This window comes from Mixophyes fleayi, chromosome 2, assembly GCF_038048845.1.
Source record: "Mixophyes fleayi isolate aMixFle1 chromosome 2, aMixFle1.hap1, whole genome shotgun sequence".
In the NCBI taxonomy this organism is placed as follows: Eukaryota; Metazoa; Chordata; class Amphibia; order Anura; family Limnodynastidae; genus Mixophyes; species Mixophyes fleayi.
In genome coordinates, this window is record NC_134403.1 from 33,477,621 (window position 1) to 33,499,988 (window position 22,368).

The 22,368-nt window shown below is 37.8% G+C and overlaps 1 protein-coding gene across 1 annotated transcript in view; it reads left to right on the top strand.

Moving 5' to 3' along the window:
• CNTN5 (contactin 5) overlaps positions 1-22,368 on the top strand; it is a 1,124,282-nt gene that overhangs the window by 961,371 nt on the left and 140,543 nt on the right. Inside the window, exons 15-16 of the mRNA XM_075198772.1 lie at positions 20,506-20,633; positions 21,591-21,766. Of these exons, the coding sequence (XP_075054873.1) occupies positions 20,506-20,633; positions 21,591-21,766 (304 nt within the window). The remainder of the gene's footprint in view (positions 1-20,505; positions 20,634-21,590; positions 21,767-22,368) is intronic.

Here is a 22,368-nt window from a genome sequence, read left to right on the forward strand (position 1 = left end):
TTTATGTAGATATTTCTGACAGTCGCAGTTTTCATCTGTACATCAATAGAGCTGCCGGACATAATAAGTGGCTGCTATATGGTAAGTCCATATTGTCATACTGTCGCTATTCGAGGTTAATTTGTAGTTGTAAACGCTGTCGGCTTTGTCAGTGCCGATGACACCACTGTCACTGGCTTTGTCTGCTTCTATTCTATCAAAGCTGGCCACTGATACACTTTAATGACATAATCAAACTATTTGCAAGCAATATTCCAATGAATTTCATCATCATCATCATCAGCAGCAGCAGCTATATTTATATAGCGCAACTAATTCCATAGCACTGTACAGAGAACTCACATCAGTCCCTGTCCCATTGGAGCTTACAATCTGAGCTTCCTAACAAGTACGCACAGAGAGACTAGGGCCATTTTGATAGCAGCCAGTTAACCTACAAGTATATTTTTGGAGTGTGGGAGGAATCCCACGCAAACACAGGGAGAACATGCAAACTCCACACAGATAAGGCCATGGTCGGGAATCAAACTCATTACCCCAGTGCTGTAAGGCAGAAGTGCTAACTACTGAACCCCCGTTTGCCGTTGACTTACAGACTGGTGACCGCACCTGGTCATAGCTCACCTGCTGTGAGCATGTAAAGAAAAGATGGGTCTGTTTCAATATGTTGATTAGTACTTATGCCCCTGCCTTTGCTGTAATTACATGTCCGTTAATTAAACTTGTGGTTGATTTACTCCCCCTCCTTATGTCTTCCTATTGTTATAGCTCACAATAATCCCATCACTATTGAGACTAATAAAAAAACATAAAAATGCAAGCTGAGGAGAGAATGATTAAATGTTTAAAAGTTATGTAAGAGACACGGGTCAAAAACAACATGGCTTAAAAGCTTGACAACAATTTTTTTTCTTTCCAGTATGATAAACATAAAAATTTGTAATAGCAGGAGAAAGAATTATAATAGAATAATTATTCAGCAGACAAAGTAAAACTTTGGTACATGTACAAAGAGCAAAATAAAAGTTTTGTTCTATTCTTCTCTACAGGTCATTTATCTGCCACATTTATCAATGCTATCCATTAGCTTTCAATAGAATGCAGCACTCATTGTACTCTCTTCCCTTGTACTATAATGTTTGAATCCTCCATTAATACTGAAGTTAAGTAGCGATTTACCAAGAGGTGGGAAAGGACAGACAACCTTTGGCAATGGCTGAATAACAGATTCCTAAATCCTCAACTAAACAGTCCAGGTAAAAAAATCACACAACCAACAAATCCTACACAAAAATCTAAGGACCTGATTGATTAAGGATCTTAACTTCAGAAACTTCTTATTTCATTCTCCTGGACAAAACCATGTTACAATGCAAGGGGTGCAAATTAGTATTCTGTTTTGCACATAAGTTAAATACTGACTGTTTTTTCATGTGGCACAAAAATACTTGATAGCTTATTTGTACACTGAAATTTAAAGTTGATATTTGTGTGCTACATGAAAAAACAGTCAGTATTTAACTTATGTGCAAAACAGAATAATTTGCACCCCTTGCATTGTAACATGGTTTTGTCCAGTAGACTGAAATAAGAAGTTTCTGAAGTTAAGATCCTTAATGAATCAGCCCCCAAGTTATCAAGTAAAAATAAAAGGGAGACAACTTTAGAAACAGGGATTAGCAAAATTGTCATATTTTGATTCACCGAGAGTTTTAATTTGCCAATGACGAAATGGAACAAACGGAACAAACCGATTGTTAAAAAAAAATGTAACAACTTAACGCAACGCTTTTTAGGATAGATTTGTGAATATAAATTAGATTGCAATTGGCATTAAATACTTACACATATCATGGTGCATGACTAATCCTTAATTTATTTAGTGCCCTATATTAAAAGTGACAAATATACAGTAGATTAAAGCCAAGTGATATATATATGTTTATTCAGCGGTGGTCAAGGCATAAAGTATATTGCAAACAACATTTTTTTTCTTAACTACTGCAACTGTAGATTTGCAAATCTGCACAGCAGTGATCCGCTGTGAATATTAAGGAAAGACTGCTCCATTGTACAGACATGGGCTGTTAAACTACTAGTATGTTTTTTAAAACATATTTGAAGCCCTTGACTCTTGAAACTGGTTAAAAAAATCAAGAATGTCAAACAATTTTAGCATTTTGTGAACTGATTGTTTATACTTTAAAAAATGTCAAAATACTTTTACATTGAAATTATTATTCTGATTGTGTTTACATTTTGTTTTTAATAGAACACTGGTTTTAACTTGAACTTCAAACCTCGCACTTGCAAATATAGGGGTCAGCAGCCACTTGTACCGCAAACATGTTCAACTCGATTGAATTTCATACTGGTTCTAAATTTTCCAACATTTCTAGCTAAGAGTGAGGAAAATTGTGGAATGCTGACAAGGGAACTTGCAAACATTCATTGCTAGGTGTGATGCACGATTTATGCACTGCAACCCTATAGTATCCTGTATATCATGATCCTGGAGTAAACACCTTTTGCTGATGATGTTCTCCCCTCGGAGTTTAATGCTATCTATAATTATAGGCAACAGGAGCAGTCCAGAATTTTTATGCTTAACCACTATGTGGAAACCCTTGCATTCAATTTGCTTCTCCCTCATTTACCCAGGTGTTTCCATTTGTTTGACCACTACCAGTACATAGTTTTGGTGGGCAGAAGTTTGGATTTGCCTTTACACAAAACATGTTTTAGCACACAGCTGTACAGCACTGCTGTTCTCCAGCCACTGGGCAAAACAATTGTTGTCATCGCAGTCAGGGATTGGCCAGTGAGGAAACACTTCCCTTTTCCATTGGCCGTGACTTACACCAATGAAGACAGTTAACATATTGAGTTCTCCTATCAGAACCCTTGACAAAACTGAAATTTGCTTGCAAAATAACAGCCAATCAGGATAAGACTCTAACAGACCATAAAAATCAGAATCAAAAGAATAGAACAAACAATGATACGACTCTCAGCTAAGCCCAGAAAAGAATAGACTACAAGGCTAGGACATAGAGATCTTGGGCCTGGGTGTAACTGGTATGTTTTTTTTGCGCAAAATACGTACAATTAACATAAACACATCATTGCACTGCACTCAGACAACACAAATTTACTACAGCAGCAGTAGGACCAAGGTATCCCTCCTTGATAATCAATCTATGGAAACATTGGAAGTCCCATCCACGCTTATAATAAACGAGATCACAATCGAACAATGGATGTCCTGATAATTATGTAGAATTTCAGTGGGAGCCCTATAAACCCTGCAAACTAATGTACAATCACAATGGATAGCACAAAGATATTCTAAAAATAATATATGTACACAATGGAGTATTGGGCTAATATTGACGAGTCTACCATGGCATACTTCAAAACAATATCCGCCTACGTCACAGCAAGTTCAAAAAACAAGTGTTCCAAATACAACCCTACAGGTATAATAGTTCAGAATAGAGTCTGACAAATCCATATGAAAGGTTCAACTAATGATATTATATAGTAAGAAGAAACAGGGGCTGTATCACCATGGATGACTTGATCTTGCAATCAGCTGTAATGAGGTGTCCCACTGGAGGCTTGATGGTAATAGTGTATCGGAATGCTTGAATACTTGTTGGTATGTAATTCATGATGTGCTGGGAGATGGATGTCCAGATACCTTGGACAGAGCAAATAGTAGGATCAAAGAGACCCAATTAATAAAAATAGGAGGACAGCACAATATGTGTTTGACAGTCAAGGGTGAAAAATCAAAAATCCATTCCCATAACACAAACGTTAAAGGAATAAAATAATATAATAATAATAATATAATGTACTCATATGTCTACTGAATTATTTTAATGGTTGTTTAAAACATTGATAAATACAAAAATCTACACTATCAAAAAACAATAAAAAGATAATTAATTAAAAGGGGGAATATTAGCCTAATTATGCACAATCAAAAGATCATAATCCAACAGGACAAAATACAATTAAACAATAACACAAAAAAAAAATGTACTCTAACAAGATGATAACCACTAAAAGAATGCCCTCTAAGGTGCACTCATAGAGAAAAGGGTTAATGATCCTATACTAGCAGTATGAATGATTGTTAAAAAACTTGTACCAGGTGAAGCACGCCGCAGACCTGAATACATGCGAGGGTCCTGTAACATATGTGGGGTAACCAGTGTGCATACAACAGGCTCATCGTCTGTGTTCTGGTGGAGCCAGGAGAGGACTCTATAACCACGGTGTTGTTTGTGCTGCCTGGAAAGAATCAGCGGGTTGCGTGCGTTCCACTGTGGAACGCAAGTTACTTCCTGTCTACAGAAGGTGTTTAGTGTCAAAGGAATTCCGTCCCAACGCGTTTCATGTCATAGGGGAGAATTTTTCAATGGTAAATGAGGCTTGTGATACATGGTGTTATATACCTATCCCTCTTGTCTTTCATTGGATGTATCAATTATGTGTTAGATCATTTTGGGACACATATGGCATCTTGGGTTGGGTACGGTTTTTCGATCCTGAAAATTCCAACACAGAGGAGACCAACAAATAAAAGCTGAATTTAGTAAAAACCGATTTAAATACAAATAGACTTACCTGAAAGCCGACGCTGCACATCTCCGATGGCACCAGCATGCTGACCGCAACTTATTCCGAATGAAGAGGTCTCCGGCACTACTCTTTGATGTCAACGCAACTTCTATTAATGTTAATTTAAAGCGGCAATGTCGGGTTAAGTGTTTGAACACTTAGGGGAATATTCAATTGTCGGCGGGATTGCCGAAAATCCCGCGGTCCGCGCACGATTACCGTTATTGCGGTAATCGTGAGCGGGAAAAACGTTAATACGGTAATTTACTCGCTGGATTTCAGCTCGCAGCAAATCCAGCAAGAGATTACCATATTAACGGTATTAGTTTTTCCGCGGCGGAACCCGCTGACAATTGAATATGCCCCTTAACCTGCGGAGTCCTGACATTGACACTTTAAATTAACATTAATATGGCATCTTATACAATGTATTCAAAATAAAACTGAAACATCTAAATTCGTTTTTTATTTGTAGGGGTTCTCGGTGTCGGCATTGTGGTAATTGTTTTAACCATTACTACCGGGTGTGTTATACCCTGTATTCAAAGTAAAACTGAAACACCAAATATTCCTAACTAAAATTACTAGATACATTTAGAGAGAATAATCCACAATTATAAGTGATGAAATGGAATATGTGTGAATCATATAGTGTAGAGAGACACAATATATCCAAAAAATGTGTGTATATAACAGTAAAAAGGTTACATATATATATTTTAACATGTATTTAATAATTATATATATAGCTGCAATAGAAAAAGCACTTTTAAACAGATTTATATCTTGTCTCCACAATAGGCATTAAGCAATAGCCGCAATGCATAAATTACATAATGACATCTACATCTTACAAATCATTATGTTAAAATTAGTTACCTTAATAAATTGAGATATAATAATATGATTAAAGTACATTTAAGTCTGTAATTAGAAATATCACACAATATTTGAATCACCATTCAATATTATTCTAAATCTTTAAATTAATGATTGTAATTCAAAATCTATATTTAACCAGTTGGGTTGTAATGTGTTCAACTTATAAATTATTCTTGCTTCCTCGGGGAACATTTGAGCAATATTCAGGTAGGGTTTGATAAACATAACCTCTCAAACCATTTTAGATTGGTCCATCAAGGAAAAATGAAACATCTTAAATTTATAGTCATTAAGAAAGTCAAGAAAAACTGGAGAGGTGGGGATTCCATCAAGCAATTCAATAAGGAGGAAGCCAACAAGTTAAATATAGATTTTGAATTACAATCATTAATTTAAAGATTTCTATATGTGTCAACCCTACTGGGGAGAGGTGATACCAACAGTTTGAGTGGTCACCGGTAGATTTGGGTATATACATCGAGATCTTTCCCTTCTACGCTCCTTTCACCCCACATTACGCCCAATATCGTCCGATCTTGGAAGTTAAATGGGGTGAGCCAGACCAGTACCAGGATAGGAGACTACCCGAGAACCTCTGGTAGAGTAGGAGTATATTCTCATACCATCTTCCACTGAGTCTGCTATCTGACTGGCACTCAATTATGGATATCTGTTGACCTATCCTGTCAGGTATGTATATGATTTGTACGACACATTTATTTATTTATTGTATAGAGCAGTAATTACACATATATTATCCTGTATCATGACTGTATATGAATCCTGAATAGAATTGCTAATCCCTTACAGTGATTTACTTAATAGCATACTAATAACACCATAGGTGTTATGTACTTGCCCTTAGATTTGCCCTCATTCAAGATGGCCGTGATTGCCTCATGAAGTTTCCATCGTGGATCTCTGTTATGAACTTGCCCTTACAATAGCCCTTACCCAGATGGCTGGGACTGTCTCATGAAGATTCCATCTTGGATCTCATTTCCTGTTTGGGCCTAGAAAAGGCACTTGCTGTTTTGAAGCCTTTGCTTGAGTATTGTGTTTGTATCTGAACCAGATGCTTCCACAGAACCTTGCTCCCTTATAATTTGGACTACAATTACTTGATACTTCTACCAGGCCTTTATCTGTCTTGAGACTTTGGACTTTTCTTGTTGGACACTTGAGATTTATCTATATTTCAAAATAAATCCTGTTTACTACAGAACTACCTGGCTATTGGGTTCCGTTTGTGATACCAGAAGTGTGACAATAGGATAGAGGACTGTCACCTGTGACAAATGTTAGAAACCGAACCCCTAGTCCCTTTCATACTAAGAGTAATAGATTGGAGATAAGATGATATGTCTTATCTCGTTTCACATAGATGCTATCTGCACAGATCAAGATTACTGATAATTTTTCTTTTTCCACATTAGGCTATTGTATCTAACAGTGTTTTATAGGATGATTTATAATCTGTTTTTTATAAACATGCTGATTTTAGTATAACATCGAAGGGTGATTCATATATTCTGTGATATTTTTAATTACAGACTTAAATGTACTTTTATCATATTATTATATCTCAATTTATTACGGTAACTCATTTTAACATAATAATTTGTAAGATGTAGATGTCATTATGTAATTTATGCATTGAGGCTTTTGCTTAATGGCTACTGTGGAGACAAGATGTACATCTGTTTAAAAGTGCTTTTCCTATTTCAGCTATATATGAATTATTAAATTCATGTTAAACTATATATGTAACCTTTTTATATATGGTTATATACACACATTTTTTGAATATATTGTGTCTCTCTACACTATATGATTCACACACATATTTCATTTCATCATTTATGACTGGGGATTACGCTCTCTAAATGTATCTAGTAATTTTAGTTAGGAATATTTGGTGTTTCAGTTTTACTTTGAATACAGGGTATAACACACCCGGTAGTAATAGTCAAAACAATTACCACAATGCCGACACCGAGAACCCCTACAAATAAAAACCGAATTTAGTAAAAAACGATTTAAAAATAAATAGACTTACCTGAAAACTGATGCTGCACATCTCCGTTGGCACCAGCATGCTGACCGCAACTTATTCCGAATGAAGAGCTCTCCGGCACTACACTTTGACGTGATCGCAACTTCTATTAATGTTAATTTAAAGCGGCAATGTCAGGACCCCGCAGGTTAAGTGTTTAAACAGTTTTTTTCTTCTGTGCGTTTTGTTGAGAGTCTCTGTTCCACACGGTGGTAGTCAGCATATCGATGCTGACTACCCCGACAAGACTTCCCCCGACGTCTTCACACCGAACTGCTCCTTCCACGACCAGGCTCCGGGACGACTGATGTGAGAATCGACTGCAAGGTATCGCGACGAATGAAGAAGCTGGCGAGACTTGATGACGTCACTGGCGACCGCAACGCCGTTATCGGTGCTGTCAAGGGGGTAATGTAAGTACATGAGCATGGACAATGTACAACGCTTTGCAAAGTACATTGTCCATGCCGCCATTCTTACATTACCCCCCTAACAGCACCGATAACAGCGCTGCGGTCGCCAGTGACATCATCAAGTCTCGTCGGCTTCTTCATTCGTCGCGATACCTTGCAGTCGATTCTCACATCAGTCGTCCCGGAGCCTGGTCATGAAAGGAGCCGTTCGGTGTGAAGACGTTGGGGTAAGTCTTGTCGAATAATCACCATTGTTATTCCATACCCCACCCATTCCACGTATGTATTAGTCGTATTCAGCAGTGTCCTGCCTTGTAGAGCAGACATATTTACACCCATATTCATCACATAACACCTTGTTGAATACATCCTTGTTGAATACAGATGTGCAAATACCCATTTCAACGTCAGTTTTGCTTGCCTTAATGAATCAGGCCACTTGTGCGTAAATCACAGTTTTAATTTGCAGAGAGGGGGTTCTTGCAATGTTAAACTAATTACTATTATTATTATGATGCTTTTCTAATTGGAAGATAGCAACAATTTCTTGGACATTAACTGGTGTGTAAAATGAAATGAAACATGCATGGGAGATATAAGACACTGTATTTAGTTAGCATGCAATACCGTGCTCTCAATAAACCGTTTCCTGCCTTTTGCTCTCCGAGATCCTGATGCGCTTTCTCAAGCTACGTAACCTACTTTTTGTGATTGAATAAATACTAAATTTAAGCAGGCATATTATTAACATGCCTAATTCAAGTTTGACAAATGCTTTTAGATACAAATAGCAATTACATTATGACAGTTATCAGTAAAAGAGTAATCAGTGGTCCATAGCCTCTGTAAATGACTTGGCTGTCTTGGTGCTGGGAAGAGTATAGTCTGATACAGTTAATAATTGACATTAAATGCTTCATTCTGCTTTCTGGGTTCCATTGTATGAAAAGTAATGTAATAATAATGACTATGATCAAGAAAATGGATAATTTCTTCAGAATTGTTCAACTTGCATTCTTGCTCAAAACTGTATTTATTAACCTTTATTAGCAGAGCTCCAAACATATTACACAGTGCTTTACAGAGATTGTACAATCACACACCTCATCCCCTGCCTTGGCGGAGCTTACAATCTGAGCGGCACATTTGTAAAATCATCTGTCATCGTGACAATGAAAAATTATAATTAACGGGGCAAAACCCCGTTAATTATAATCTTTCGTTGTCACGATGACAGATGATTTTTTGGTCCCATTTAATAAAAAATCTCAGGGCAGCGCATCCGATAAGAGCCTGTCCCGCCGATGATTTCACTTACCTTGGGCAGCGCTGTGGCTAAGTGTTTAGCACTTCTGCCTTACAGCACTGGGGGTCATAAGTTCAATTCCCAACCATGACCTTATCTGTGAGGAGTTTGTATGCTCTCCCTGTGTTTGAGTGGGTTTCCTCCGGGTGCTCCGGTTTCCTCCCACACTCCAAAAACATACTGGTAGGTTAATTGGCTGCTATCAAATTGATCCTAGTCTGTGTGTTTGTCTGTCTATGTATGTTAGCGAATTTAGACTGTAAGCCCCAATGCGGCAGGGACTGATGTCAGTGAGTTCTCTGTACAGCGCTGTGGAATTAGTGGCTCTATATAAATAAATGGTGATGATGAATACTTTAAAACTCCCGTTGTCTCTCTCTCCTCTCCGGACACTATGGTAAAGTTGATTTGCTCATGCGCTACCTAAGGTCACCAAAGGTATCCTTTGCGATAGCGATCAGAGGGAAGAGCAGGTCAGCTGCGGATAGCGATCCGGAGATCTCTCTGCCACAATGTGCTCCCCATAGGAAGCAATGGCGTTAGTTATTGTGGAAAAGCTCTGAAAATCTTCAATTTTCGGAACTTGGTAAATCACATAATATAAGAAACCTATGGGGACTGCTTTTGCGTACAACAATAGGGAGACAGCAGCAGATATTGAAGATCCTATAGTTATAAATTACTTCTATACTTAATAATGCTGTTATCCCCCGATAAGTGACATTTTTGGGTGATTATTAGCTCATAGGACCTTGATATATAGGCCCCTAAATTATTTTGTGCCAAATATGTGATAAATCTCTTAAAATTATACATTTTTGGTGGTATCGGTGTGACCTATCCATAGAATAGCAAACAAGACTAACAGGAGTAACTGAGGTAATTACATGTACCACAAACCTAAAGTTTATCTGTCACCTCCACACAGACCTTTTGTGAGCTGAATCTATATCCATGATAATCATCATCATCATTTATTTATATAGCGCCACTAATTCCGCAGTACTGTACAGAGAACTCCCTCACATCAGTCCCTGCCCCATTGGGGCTTACAGTCTACATTCCCTAACATACACACACACAGACTAGGGTCAATTTGTTAGCAGCCAATTAACCTATTAATATGTTATTGGAGTATGGGAGGAAACCGGAGCACCTGAAGGAAACCCACGCAAACACTGGGAGAACATACAAACTCCACATAGATAAGGTCATGGACGGGAGTTGAACTCATGACCCCAGTGCTGTAAGGCAGAAGTGCTAACCACTGAGACACCATGCTGCAGTCTATCAATTCAATAGGGATGTCATTAGCCCTAGTTAATTGATGGACTGCATTCTTACGATTACTGATCCAGCCCACAAAAAATGTCTGCCTCCACTGTGTGCAGACGACAGGAACAGTTCTACCAGATCCTGGCCAATCTAAAGGGGTAACATTTGAATCAAACCATTCTATCTACGGTGGCAACTGCTGTGGCACCGATCATATTCCTTCCACCAGGCTACCCTCACATTTTCATTAGTGTACTCTATGCTCTAACAGTCAAGTATTAGCAGTGTAACCCTTATTCATTTCAATAACACTGTAGAAATCATTTTTTGTATTTTTGTCCCTTACCACCACCACTACCACCAGAAATCCTGTCATATAAGACATCTGCCTCATTATAAGATGATGCAAATGTATATTATTTTTTGTGCATATAATGCAGTGTCAGTAGTGTGTAATCCAGCTAACCAGGCCTATTCTTCTTCATACATGTAATTCTCGTCCACTTTGCTCCACACCAGCACTATTATTCAACAGGTTCCTGATAGTTAGATGTGACCTCTGCTGACCATCTATAACGATCTCTGATCACTAGGATGTGTACCTAGCAAGGATAGCTAGCTCCTGATTGGATGGCTGTAAGTGTTCTTCCAATCAGGATTCAGCAGTCATTTCCAGCTATGTCCTGGATCCTTTGTCCTCCAGCACTCAAGTATCATTATGGAGAATAGCAAGCTGATATTACCCTTAATTATAAGCACTGAGATCCTGCTGTACTGAGCAATTGGTAAGGGTCCTGGAGAAACATAAAGGGCCTGATTCATTAAGGATCTTAGATTAAGAAGTTTCCTATTTAAAGCTCCTCGACAAAACCATATTACAATGCAATTGGTACAAATTAGTTTTCTGTTTTGCACATAAGTTAAATACTGACTGTTTTGTCATGTAGCACACAAATACTTGATAGCTTATTTGTACACTGAAATTTAAAGTTGATATTTGTGTGCTACATGAAAAAACAGACAGTATTTAACTTATGTGCAACACAGAAAACTAATTTGCACCCCTTGCATTGTAACATGGTTTTGTCCAGGAGATTTAAATAAGAAACGTCTTAATTTAAGATCCTTAATGAATCAGGCCCTAAGCTTGAAAAAAAAGTTGGAGAGGTATAAAAATGCTAGGAGAACCATTATTTCAAAAAATGGAAACAACAATCTGCTAAAATTACAGATTATTTAATTTTCAATAAAAAAAATGGCTTGGTTAGGGATTTAATAGCAAAAAGAGAAGAATGAGATAATTTGCTTTTACAATTGTAAAAATATTGAAAATTATTTACAAGCGATACCCTTAATGCCTGTTCCCCCCTGGCGGCTGTCTCCTGAGTTGTGATTGTTACAAAAGTTGAAGGAAATCAGTGTTTAAAACACAGAAACAAAACTTTGAAGAAAGCAGAATTGATGGCTGTATTATGGCTATAGTAAATAATTCATAAGGATATTGTAATGCACATTTACAAGTGTAAAAACAATTATGGCATTTACACTGATGTAGTCTGATCTTTTGCTTTGTTTTGGAATGAGTTAGGACATGTGACAGGAGTTTTAGGAGAAGACAGTGAGGCTGGTACATTTATATTTGCAGATACATTTCGATTTATGTTAATTTTTATTCTGATTTCACAATATTCCTTTGCAGAAAAAAAGTGTAACTTTCAGATGAATATATTAACGTTACGGTATTTGCAATGTAGTGAGATGCGATGCCTTGAAGAATAAACAGTTTGGTGTTTACTAATTTTCAGATAATTTGTTAGTTATATATTTGGCATGAATACATTCATTATTATATGCAATTGTGCTATATTTTATTAACCAATAATTTGGACTTAAACGTTAAAAAACGAGTGTGGCCTTTACTTGGCTGATAAACCCAAAGGTTACATAGCGTTTTAGGGAGAGATGAGTGAAGTTTTGAAAACTGATTCTCAAAATATTTGCCTCTTTCCATGATTGGCTGATAATTTCGATTGCTTTGCCAGAATATTTTATCCTTAGATTTTACCCAGATCTACCGTCTTTCCCTTCAATCATCAATAGCATATGGCAAGTTTACCAACTGGAGTAAATTGCTTGTGAAATACATAACACCCCAAACAAATATACATCTTCCTGGTTAGCCCAGACTACTCACTATGCCCCTGCCAGCTTTAGCTCACCCTTATAACCTTTCTCTTATTAGGTGACAAACCACCCCTAACTCCCAAGCCTCTGACCTCCCCCTTCCCTCCCTCTTACACCCTTTCACCCTCTTCTAACTCTAGTCTTCTTTTTTTTTTCTTTCCCCACCTCTTCTCCCTCCTACTACAACACATCTCTTCCAACAACTCTTTACAGACACACTCAAGCCCTGGAGGGCGCCACAGATTAAAAATTTCTTTAAAACTGTGTGGCGACCGCTGACAATACCTTTCCTGGCCGCCACACAGCTTCAGATACATCCACAGGGAGGGGGGAAGGACTATTGCTCACCACCGCCGCCGCTGCCTCTCTGCTCCGTCTCCTCCCCTCCACTTACTGACTGACTGTCGGGTGTGACATCATCATCACGGCCCGACAGTGTCAGTGAGTGGAGGGGAGCAGACGGAGCAGAGAGGAGGCAAGTTAAGGTAAGAAAAGACGCACATTTTCAAAATCGGCGCCCCCCACCCTGCACACTTACACACTATTTTGTAAGTGTGCAGGGTGGGGGATGCCGATTTTGAAAATGTGCCGGGGGGGGTACGGGGCGGGGGGCGCCGATTTTGAAAATGTGCCTAGGGCACCACGGACCCTAGCACCGGCCCTGAACACACTCTTTTCACCTAATTGTCTACTTTGGCCATTCATCACAAGGTTACACGAGTCATTGTTTATACTATGTGCCACAAGCTGCAGCTGTACGCCGAATCCTGGCGTGATCTAGCAGCTGGGCACGTGCATTAGTTATAATCTATTGGAAATATTCATGGTAATGTAGAGTTAGTTATACTATTATTATGATGAATGGGTATTTGGAAATGTAATGGACTGCATTTTACTGGTCAGTCAAAGAACTATAATGAGAAGTAGTTTAGTTCCTTAGCCTGCGAGGCTTGCATCCAGATAGCCATAGCTGTCTGCTGTCATCATGCATGATGGGGAAGGGAGAAGGCACAGTCACATGACACGTATCCGGCTCCTATACCATGGACTCTCACATGAAGTGCAAACGTGCGATCACAAAGTGATCACAATAGATCACAAGTGCAGCACTTTTGAACCATCACATACTTATTATTGTGCAAACGTGCCCGATTTTACTGGGAATCAGATAGAATCTGATCCCACACTTTGAGTGTGGTGTATTTTGTACCTTCCAGTGCTACTTGTGCAGACAGCGCATCCTGAGGAACACTTTGATCAATGTACTATAACATTGAAACACAAAAATGGGACCCAACAAAGACAGTCCCCATATCTCCTCACTTTTATGAGTACTTTAAGACATCAACAAAGGTAAGCTTGGCGACATTTCAGGAGAAAAATAGAAAGTGTACATTAATAAAAAGGTTGTTAGCAGGGTGGACTTTGTAGTGTCATCATTTCACTCTTTTCACAGTGAACATTTTCAGTCTGATCAATAACCCCGTGAGGCCAGGCACAGATTGATTTTTGCGGGAATGTTCCTGTAATTGATCCATACTCTACTGACATAACTGCTGTCCTAGTTCTTATCAAAGGAATAACACCTACAGAACATTCCTCCTAATTACTGAGAATTCCAAATCACCACATGACCACTCCTCCTCTGAAACTGGAGCAGGACCATGTCACATTAGGGTGTGACCGCTGCACAGTGTGTGTGGCCACACTCCCGGGGGCATGCCTAGGGCTTCTGAGAACAGTTAGCTTGCCCCTAATCCTCAGCAAAACACCCTTAAATTTCCATGCACACTACAGTTACCAGGGACCTGCCTCCCAACTACCACATGTCAGGATAAATGTACCCACCGTGGACACGCAATGGGGCAGTCTCTTTAAATCGGGTCTGTCCCACTGAAATCAGGACAGTTGGGAGCTATGCATAGAAAGAATTTTACATGCAAAATAATCTTATGTTTAAGCTTATAAACTCTTTTAATGGCACAGAAAACATCAGTCCTTGATTTATCTGAAGAGCCTGTTGTTGCTCATTTGTAAAACAAACTTGAATTACCTGATTGCCCAAGGCCTATCTATATGTCCAAATAAACAGATAATTAACTGTTCTAAGTATACAAGGTTCACATAGCTCTGAAATGAAAGCTTCTGGAGCTTTGGATAATGTAGTGAAATATCTGCAGCTCAAGTGGTGTTGTTTCAAGGTTAATGTGAGCGCTAATACTGGAGATGTTGTTCGCCCTTCATATAGGATGCACCATTTGTTAACAAGTTCTGAAGCTCATTAACCCCTGGCAGTGATATCCGGAATAACGATACCCAGAAGATCACTTAACATTCATAATTAACCCATGTTGTAATAAGTGTTATGGCCTTTCTGAAGCAGGAAATGGGATGACGTAAGCACGGTCTGGTTAGAGAGGATTGTTTACGTGCCATATAAAAAAAAATACGGTTTTGTATTTTGGCTGATGAGTTGATACGCTGTAATTTCCGTCTTAGCAAATGTTTTTTTTTTATTATTAGTGCTGGCTACAATGTGAGCCATTAGCTAAAAGTACATTCTGTATTGGGAAAGGAAAACATAATCACTACTTCTTCACTAGCTTTGATTTTTATATTTATTTGTAATTTTCTGAAGTATCAATTACTGGAAATAGTTCATGGTCTTCCACATTACTCTAGGAAATCTACATTTCCCAAACAGGGGGAAAAAAGAGTATTTTTGGCTGAACAAAATAAATTTCTTCCTCGTGTTACGTTTTTTTGGAAATTGATCCATTGATAATTTTGGTTTCTTGTGATGGAGAAATTGTTTTTTTAAAAGGTTTTTTTTCATATATGATCTGGCAAGTTAATATTAATGGTCAAGTATTTATTAATTATAGATACAGGTAAATATTGTCTATTGGTCTATTGTTTTCTTCTCAACTATCATCATCATTGACTATTTATATAGCACCACTAATTCCGCAGCGCTGTACAGAGAACACACTCATATCAGTCCTTTAGAGTCTAAATTCCCTAACATACAAACACAGAGGGAGAGACTAGGGTCAATTTTGATAGCAGCCAATTAACCTACCAGTTTTGGAGTGTGGGAGGAAACCAGAGCACCCGGAGGAAACCCACGGGGAGAACATACAAACTCCACACCGATAAGGCCATGGTCGGGAATCAAACTCATGACTCCAGTGCTGTGAGGCAGTAGTGCTAACCACTGAGCCACTGTGTTGCCCAACTATGCTGCATGTTGCTTTTGATTGTCTTGTCTTCTATTTTGACTTGTATATTATTACTTGTCATATATTGTGGCTTGTCTAGTTATTTGGAACTTTGTGAGTGGGCCCAGGTAGGAATCTTTTGAGGGCAGCATCTTGTGATCCTCCTACAACAGGGTCTGCATCACCACGAGGGGCCCTTTGGTGAAAACCAGGCTCAATCTGTGCCGCAAAGGAACCAATACCAATTATCTATGACATATCCCTAGATGTATGATTCAGGGAAAATGATAATTATATTACATTTGTTGAATGTAAGTAGCTGTACCAATCAAACAGAAAACTGGGACATATTTACATACATAAGCAACAGCTAAATTATATTCCTGTACTTAATGTTCATCAGGAAGTGTGATTCCCATCTGTCTCTTCTAAGAAGAGAATTGCTATGATTTTTGCAAATGGATACATCAATCAGCAATTCAATTGCGACATAATTTAAGTGACAATCCTTTTAAACACTGTACAGTATTTACTTCTGTTTCAGGCTCTATCCATTAGTATCTGAAACGGCAAAGACCATCTGATTTGGTATTTACATAACAGAGGGCTTTATTTCTAAAAGCACATGTGTCATACATAATATTTTCACAGTATGTGCTAAATTATTTATATATTCAGTGGTGATGAACACATTCATGGAACTTTAGCCATAAGGAAAGAAGAGTTTATTATGTGTTTCTGTTTATTTATTTATTTTCTCTAGAATTGAGCTCGCTAAAACTTTCATGATATTTGTGTTTTGCTTGTGTTTGCATCCATGCTGAAGTGTCCAGCTGCACACGTGCTTTTTATCATGTTTATTCAGTTATTTTACATTGTACTATGTCCTTTCCATTCCATTGTAACATTTCTTTCAGAACTGTTCTGTTTTCTATTTTGTTAGATATCAACATTTATATGTTTCAATGGAACAGCACCAGCTACTAGCGGTGTCCGTTTTCAATGTATCTTTTGAAATGTTTCTGTTGTGTGTGTGTGGGGGGAAGGGGTATTACATTCATGTGTAGTCTTGTGAAAAGATTGTTAACATTAAGAATCCCTTATTCCTTTATTCTAAAATGTCCATGAGTCTTTATCACTGCTGATCATACATACAACAATGTACTAGAGATGCTCACTGACCCTGAGAAGTGGTTTTGGTTTTGCTTTTGGATCTGGATTAGCTTCGTGTTTTGGTTTTGGCAAAACCACCCTCGTGTGTTTTGGTTTTGTATTTTTTAGAAAAAATCCTAAAATATGCTAAAATGACATAATTTAGCTCTTTTTTTGTTCCTACATTATTCTTAACCTCAATAACACTAATTTCAAGTCATTTGCCGTCAATTTTGACCACCTCACAGGTCACAATATTATTTTCATACACATTCGGACAAATACTGCAGCGACCTGGCTGGATGGTAAGCGACAGAGCAATGACACAAACACACGGCAGTTCCTAGCACATCTAGGACACATTGGCACACAGCAGTGGCAGAAAAGAAAAATGGGGGTCTGCCCTAACTTCCCCCTCCGTGATATTGGATTTTAAAAAGGGATCCAAAACTCGCAAGATCCAACGACGTAACGATAAAGTTTTGCCGTGTTTTCGATTCCGAGGGCGCACGACACTACTGAGCTGGCTCACGAGCCAACTCGGAACCACTAAGTTCGGGTGTGTTCAGTTCTTGTAGAACCCAGCCTGAGCATCTCTACAATGTACACAAGGCACAACAAAAGGTATTAAAAAACAAAATGGGACAGCAGAATAGGAGTGATTAGTCTGTCTAATCCAGTGATAGCCAACGTGATACACTTATGGGACAGTACGAGCTGTCTTGAAACTTCTAAAGGGCACATTACCCTAATTCTCAGTAATTAGCAAAAACAATACATTTAATCAACGACACCTATCTGTAAAAACATATCAGAGGGTATTTTATACATCTGTTACAAGCTGTAAGAAACATATCTGATGATAGAGCAGGAAGGAGGTGGGGGTCGCAGGTAAAGGCTCGGCGGGCCGCCCGATGCCCATCGCTGACCTCATCAGTGCTTAGTATTTTATTACATCTTTTCATTTCTTTTGTTGTATGTTTTAATATTAATGTGGTTGAAAAGATGGAAATTTATTTTCATCGGCTCACAAGATCATTAAGCAAAAGGCAACTAATTAAATTGAAATAAAAAAAAAAGAAAGAAATTGAGAGAGGTTTCGATATATAAGCAGTTTCCGTTAATGTAAACCGTGTGTTACTCGTTTTGATTGCACGGCATGGGCTGCTAATTCAGCAAATCTGCACAATTGTCTGAAGGGAAAGTCCGGCGTGAGTGGGCGCTAATCAAGTTAGGAAGTATTTGTGGCTGTAAGGTGGGATATAGCCAGATCTCACTGAAAAACAAGTATAAGAAAGAAAAATATACAGCGCTGAAATCTCAACTTATCATGCCATGGAAGATGTTAAAAAAAATATGAAATAGTCTAGTTCTATTTCAAATTATTCTAAACTTGTTTCGTGCTTTGCTAAATTGAGAAGTCAGCGCTGTAATTTTTTTTTCTTACAATTGTAAGAAGGACCTCATATAGCTCTGTGTGTTTTTGTGTTGGAATTTGGTCCTGCGCAAAAATGCAATATTATCCAGCACTTGGATGAACATAGTTTATTTCAGCAATAGGGTAAGTGCCATAGATTATGTCACTCTGGATTAGAATCGTATATATAAAAGAATCAGCATAGACCTACAAAGTTTAAGACAAATGAAGTTTTCAACAACTCCAAAATAAAAATGCTGAGTGCCGCTAATCCCAATATAAAACCAAACATTTAAGGGGGAATTCAATTGACCGCAAGTTGTTTTTTTTCCAGCAGCATTGAAAAAAAAAAAATCCTGCATGGGTTTTTAACTGCTATAGTGACCGTTTTTAGTTAACGCAATGTTAAAACCTGTGCAATTCAATTGAAAAAGAAGTAACGCTGCCCCTGCGCGTTAATCATTGGTGCTAGTGAATTTTTATGGAAGTGAAGGGGATGTTTTAACGCGGTCATGTATTAAAAAAAAAAAAAGGATTGGGGTACATTTGCATACATTATATTGCGTTACACAACTATTTGATATCTACATTACAGTACTTTCTTTTAGCATATTTTTTTTATTTCACTATTTTTTACTATAGAATCATCTATACCATGTCAAAACACATTAGTACAAAAACATAAATAAATTTAATTAATTAGTGATTTTTTTAAAACATTATTGTTATGTTTTTTTTCATTATTTTTTTAAAATAAAATCAGCTTTTTCATGTTATGCACTACTGATAAGCATAGTTTATCTTTTTTTTTAAATTATTACATGATTTCAAATGTTTTTTATTTTTAGCACACCCCAAAGAGGTGCGAGATAAAACAGCACATTGGCCTGTTTAATGCGCCGCGTTAAAAAACAATTGAATAGCTTTTAACGCGGCTGGGTCTCACCCACCCTATATTTTCAATAGACCTTCTACTGGAGCGCGATACGACCGTTTGATGGAAAAAAATGCTGCGTTAAAAATGGAATTGAATCGCGGGTAAAGTTAACCCGCTCGAAAATGATAAAAAAAAAATGCGTTAAAATGAATTAACGCGGTGTTAAAAAAAAAACTCGCCGTCAATTGAATTCTCCCCTTAGGGGGAGATTCAATTCTTTAGAACATGCCGGTGCGCTTATTATTACCGTTACTACGGTAATTGATGCGCATTATTACTGTTATTACGGTAATTTCAACGCTGATTATTGCTCGCAGCTCCCTGAGCCGCGAGCAGAAATCCGTGTTCAAACTACCGTACTAACGGTAATGATACGCACCCCGCGTTGTGCTTTAATCTCCACTTTAATATGTACTATGTATGCTAACAATTCTTATTTAAAAAGAAATCAAAATGGAACAGCCAGAGTAAAAATTAATCATAATCAGTCTCATAATACTCTTCAGCCTATGTATTATTGCTTGCATGGTGTATGCATTTAACATTGTTATTTTTTAGTCCTTTATCATAAAACATCTGTCAAAATTTGAGTCTTTCAGTACTAAATAATATAACAAACCCCAGAAAATACAGTATTTTTCTTTGTACATTAGTATTAAATAATGGGTCATTATAATCACACAATAGTGTTATTTTACTAATATTTAATCATAACTTTATTTGTGGTTTTTTGATATGGCTGCTGTTGCCTTTTGGATAGTTGCGACATATATCAAAGGCCCAAAAGTTGGGCAGAATGTTGTTGGGTAAAATGCCAAAATAAAATTGTGTGATTTGTTATAGCAATAAGGAATTGTCAGTTGGGTATAGTGGTTGTTTGGATAGTTTTTTGTTTTTTTTTGTTCTAGATGGAAAGCGCCCTACTTTTGTTTTTACAGTAAATAGTGTACAACACATAATGCTTTATATATCTGTGACTGATTGCTGACTGTAAGCGGATGCCTGTAACATAACGCTCTCTCTTTCACAGGATAGCTGTGATACCAGATGGAAGTTTACGGATCTTAAACGCTACTAAATCAGATGAAGGAAAATACACCTGCCGCGGGGAAAACCTTTTCGGTTCTGCAGAAATTACCACAGTTGTGTCTGTTACAGGTAATGTCACCTATTGCATTCAGAATGTCGCTATCACCTCTCTCTTGGTAACATGCACAGATTGAAATATATTGAATATTTTAATACCACGAGTGATGGGATAGGAGTGACAAAATGTGTATTATAAGCTACAAGAAGGAGTTAGTAACAGTGTCAGACTATGGTTGGCAAAACCCGACAGTAAATCTATTTACAGGAATCTTACAGTATATTTTAATTTCTAAATGCACATTTTTTAACAGTGCTTCCTAATGTTTTGGGTGCTGTAACAAAGCTGGTACCATGGACGCCATACATTTCATTTTTTTCGAATGAATTCATGTTAAAATGTTATAATTAGTTCAACCTGAATTTTTAATAAATAGGAATATGTTTAAAGTAAACTAAATTACAGTTACTTGTCCACTCTCTCGGAACGTCCAGGAGACTCACAAGTTCCTGGTAGGTCTCCTGGACTCCCGGGAAAGCAGACAATTCTCCCGCATCCTGCCCTCTTCCTGGTGAAGCGGGTAGGATGGGAGCCTCAATGACGCAATTTGCTTCGAATTGCGTCTTTTTGGCCCTGCCCCGAGTAAAAATATGTCACTTTTCTTATAGCCGAAAACATGAAATTAAAATGGTTCTAAATTGCTGGACTTTAAAGGGACAGTTTCACTCCTTCAACCAACCTTGTTATCATGAACACTTCCAGTCCGAAACGTAATCCCACAAATGTAGGTGCAGACTGATTTTCCAGGGGTAGTCTGCACTTGTCAGTTTTGCACTTTCCGAACTGACCTGTAATACATTGTACTGTGTAAGGCACCATTGGTAGTTCAATTATGAACTTGCAGACAGGAAGTTTGATGTATGTACGGAAAATGCTCCCCTGTCACCCGAATGCTTCTCAAATAATTAGCATATATGTGCAAACCATAAGCCTACCATTAACCAGAGCTGGTTAATCTTCCCCTGCAGAACCTACAAAAATAGAACTAACTCCAAAGAGAACTGAACTGACTGTTGGAGAGAGTGTGGTTCTCAGCTGCAAAGCTGTTCACGACCCCCTCCTGGACGTCAGCTTCTTCTGGACATTAAACGAGCAACCTGTCGACTTTGAAAAAGAAGACGGACATTTCGAAAGCATTAGAGCTGTAAGTAATTTTTTGTTATTATTATTATTATTATTATTATTATTATACAGGGGATAGTACCACAGCATTAGCTACATGTTAATAATAAGCTATTATGGCAACATCTGCAGAGGTACAGTAGTAGATGGTTCGCCAACTGTGTCCTCACACAGAATATTATTATTTATTATCTATTTATTTGTCTATTTATTTACAAGGTGCCACAACCTCCGTAGCGCCAGCCAATCGTAGTTATCTTTATTAAGTTTTCCCCTTATGAAACCTTGTAGGGAACTCTGCTTTATAACAGAATTCACCAGTAAAAGGCCATGTAACACATTGATATGTGCCTCATTATTAGCTCAGTGCCGGCCATCGTCATTTATTATCTGTCTGGGGGGAGAGGGGTTCCCCTCTCTAAATTAACAATCCGAATAGAGTTACAATAAACCGTCATATCTTTCTTGAGTTAGAAACATGATAATAACCATTTAGGTAAGAGCTCAATAAACCCTAGAGGGGTAATTCTCTATCAATCTTCCCTCCCTAGAATATTGAATGGGTTTGATGATTGATTTAAAAATTATTTAAAAGTAATTCCTCCCAATGAGTAATCAGATGAT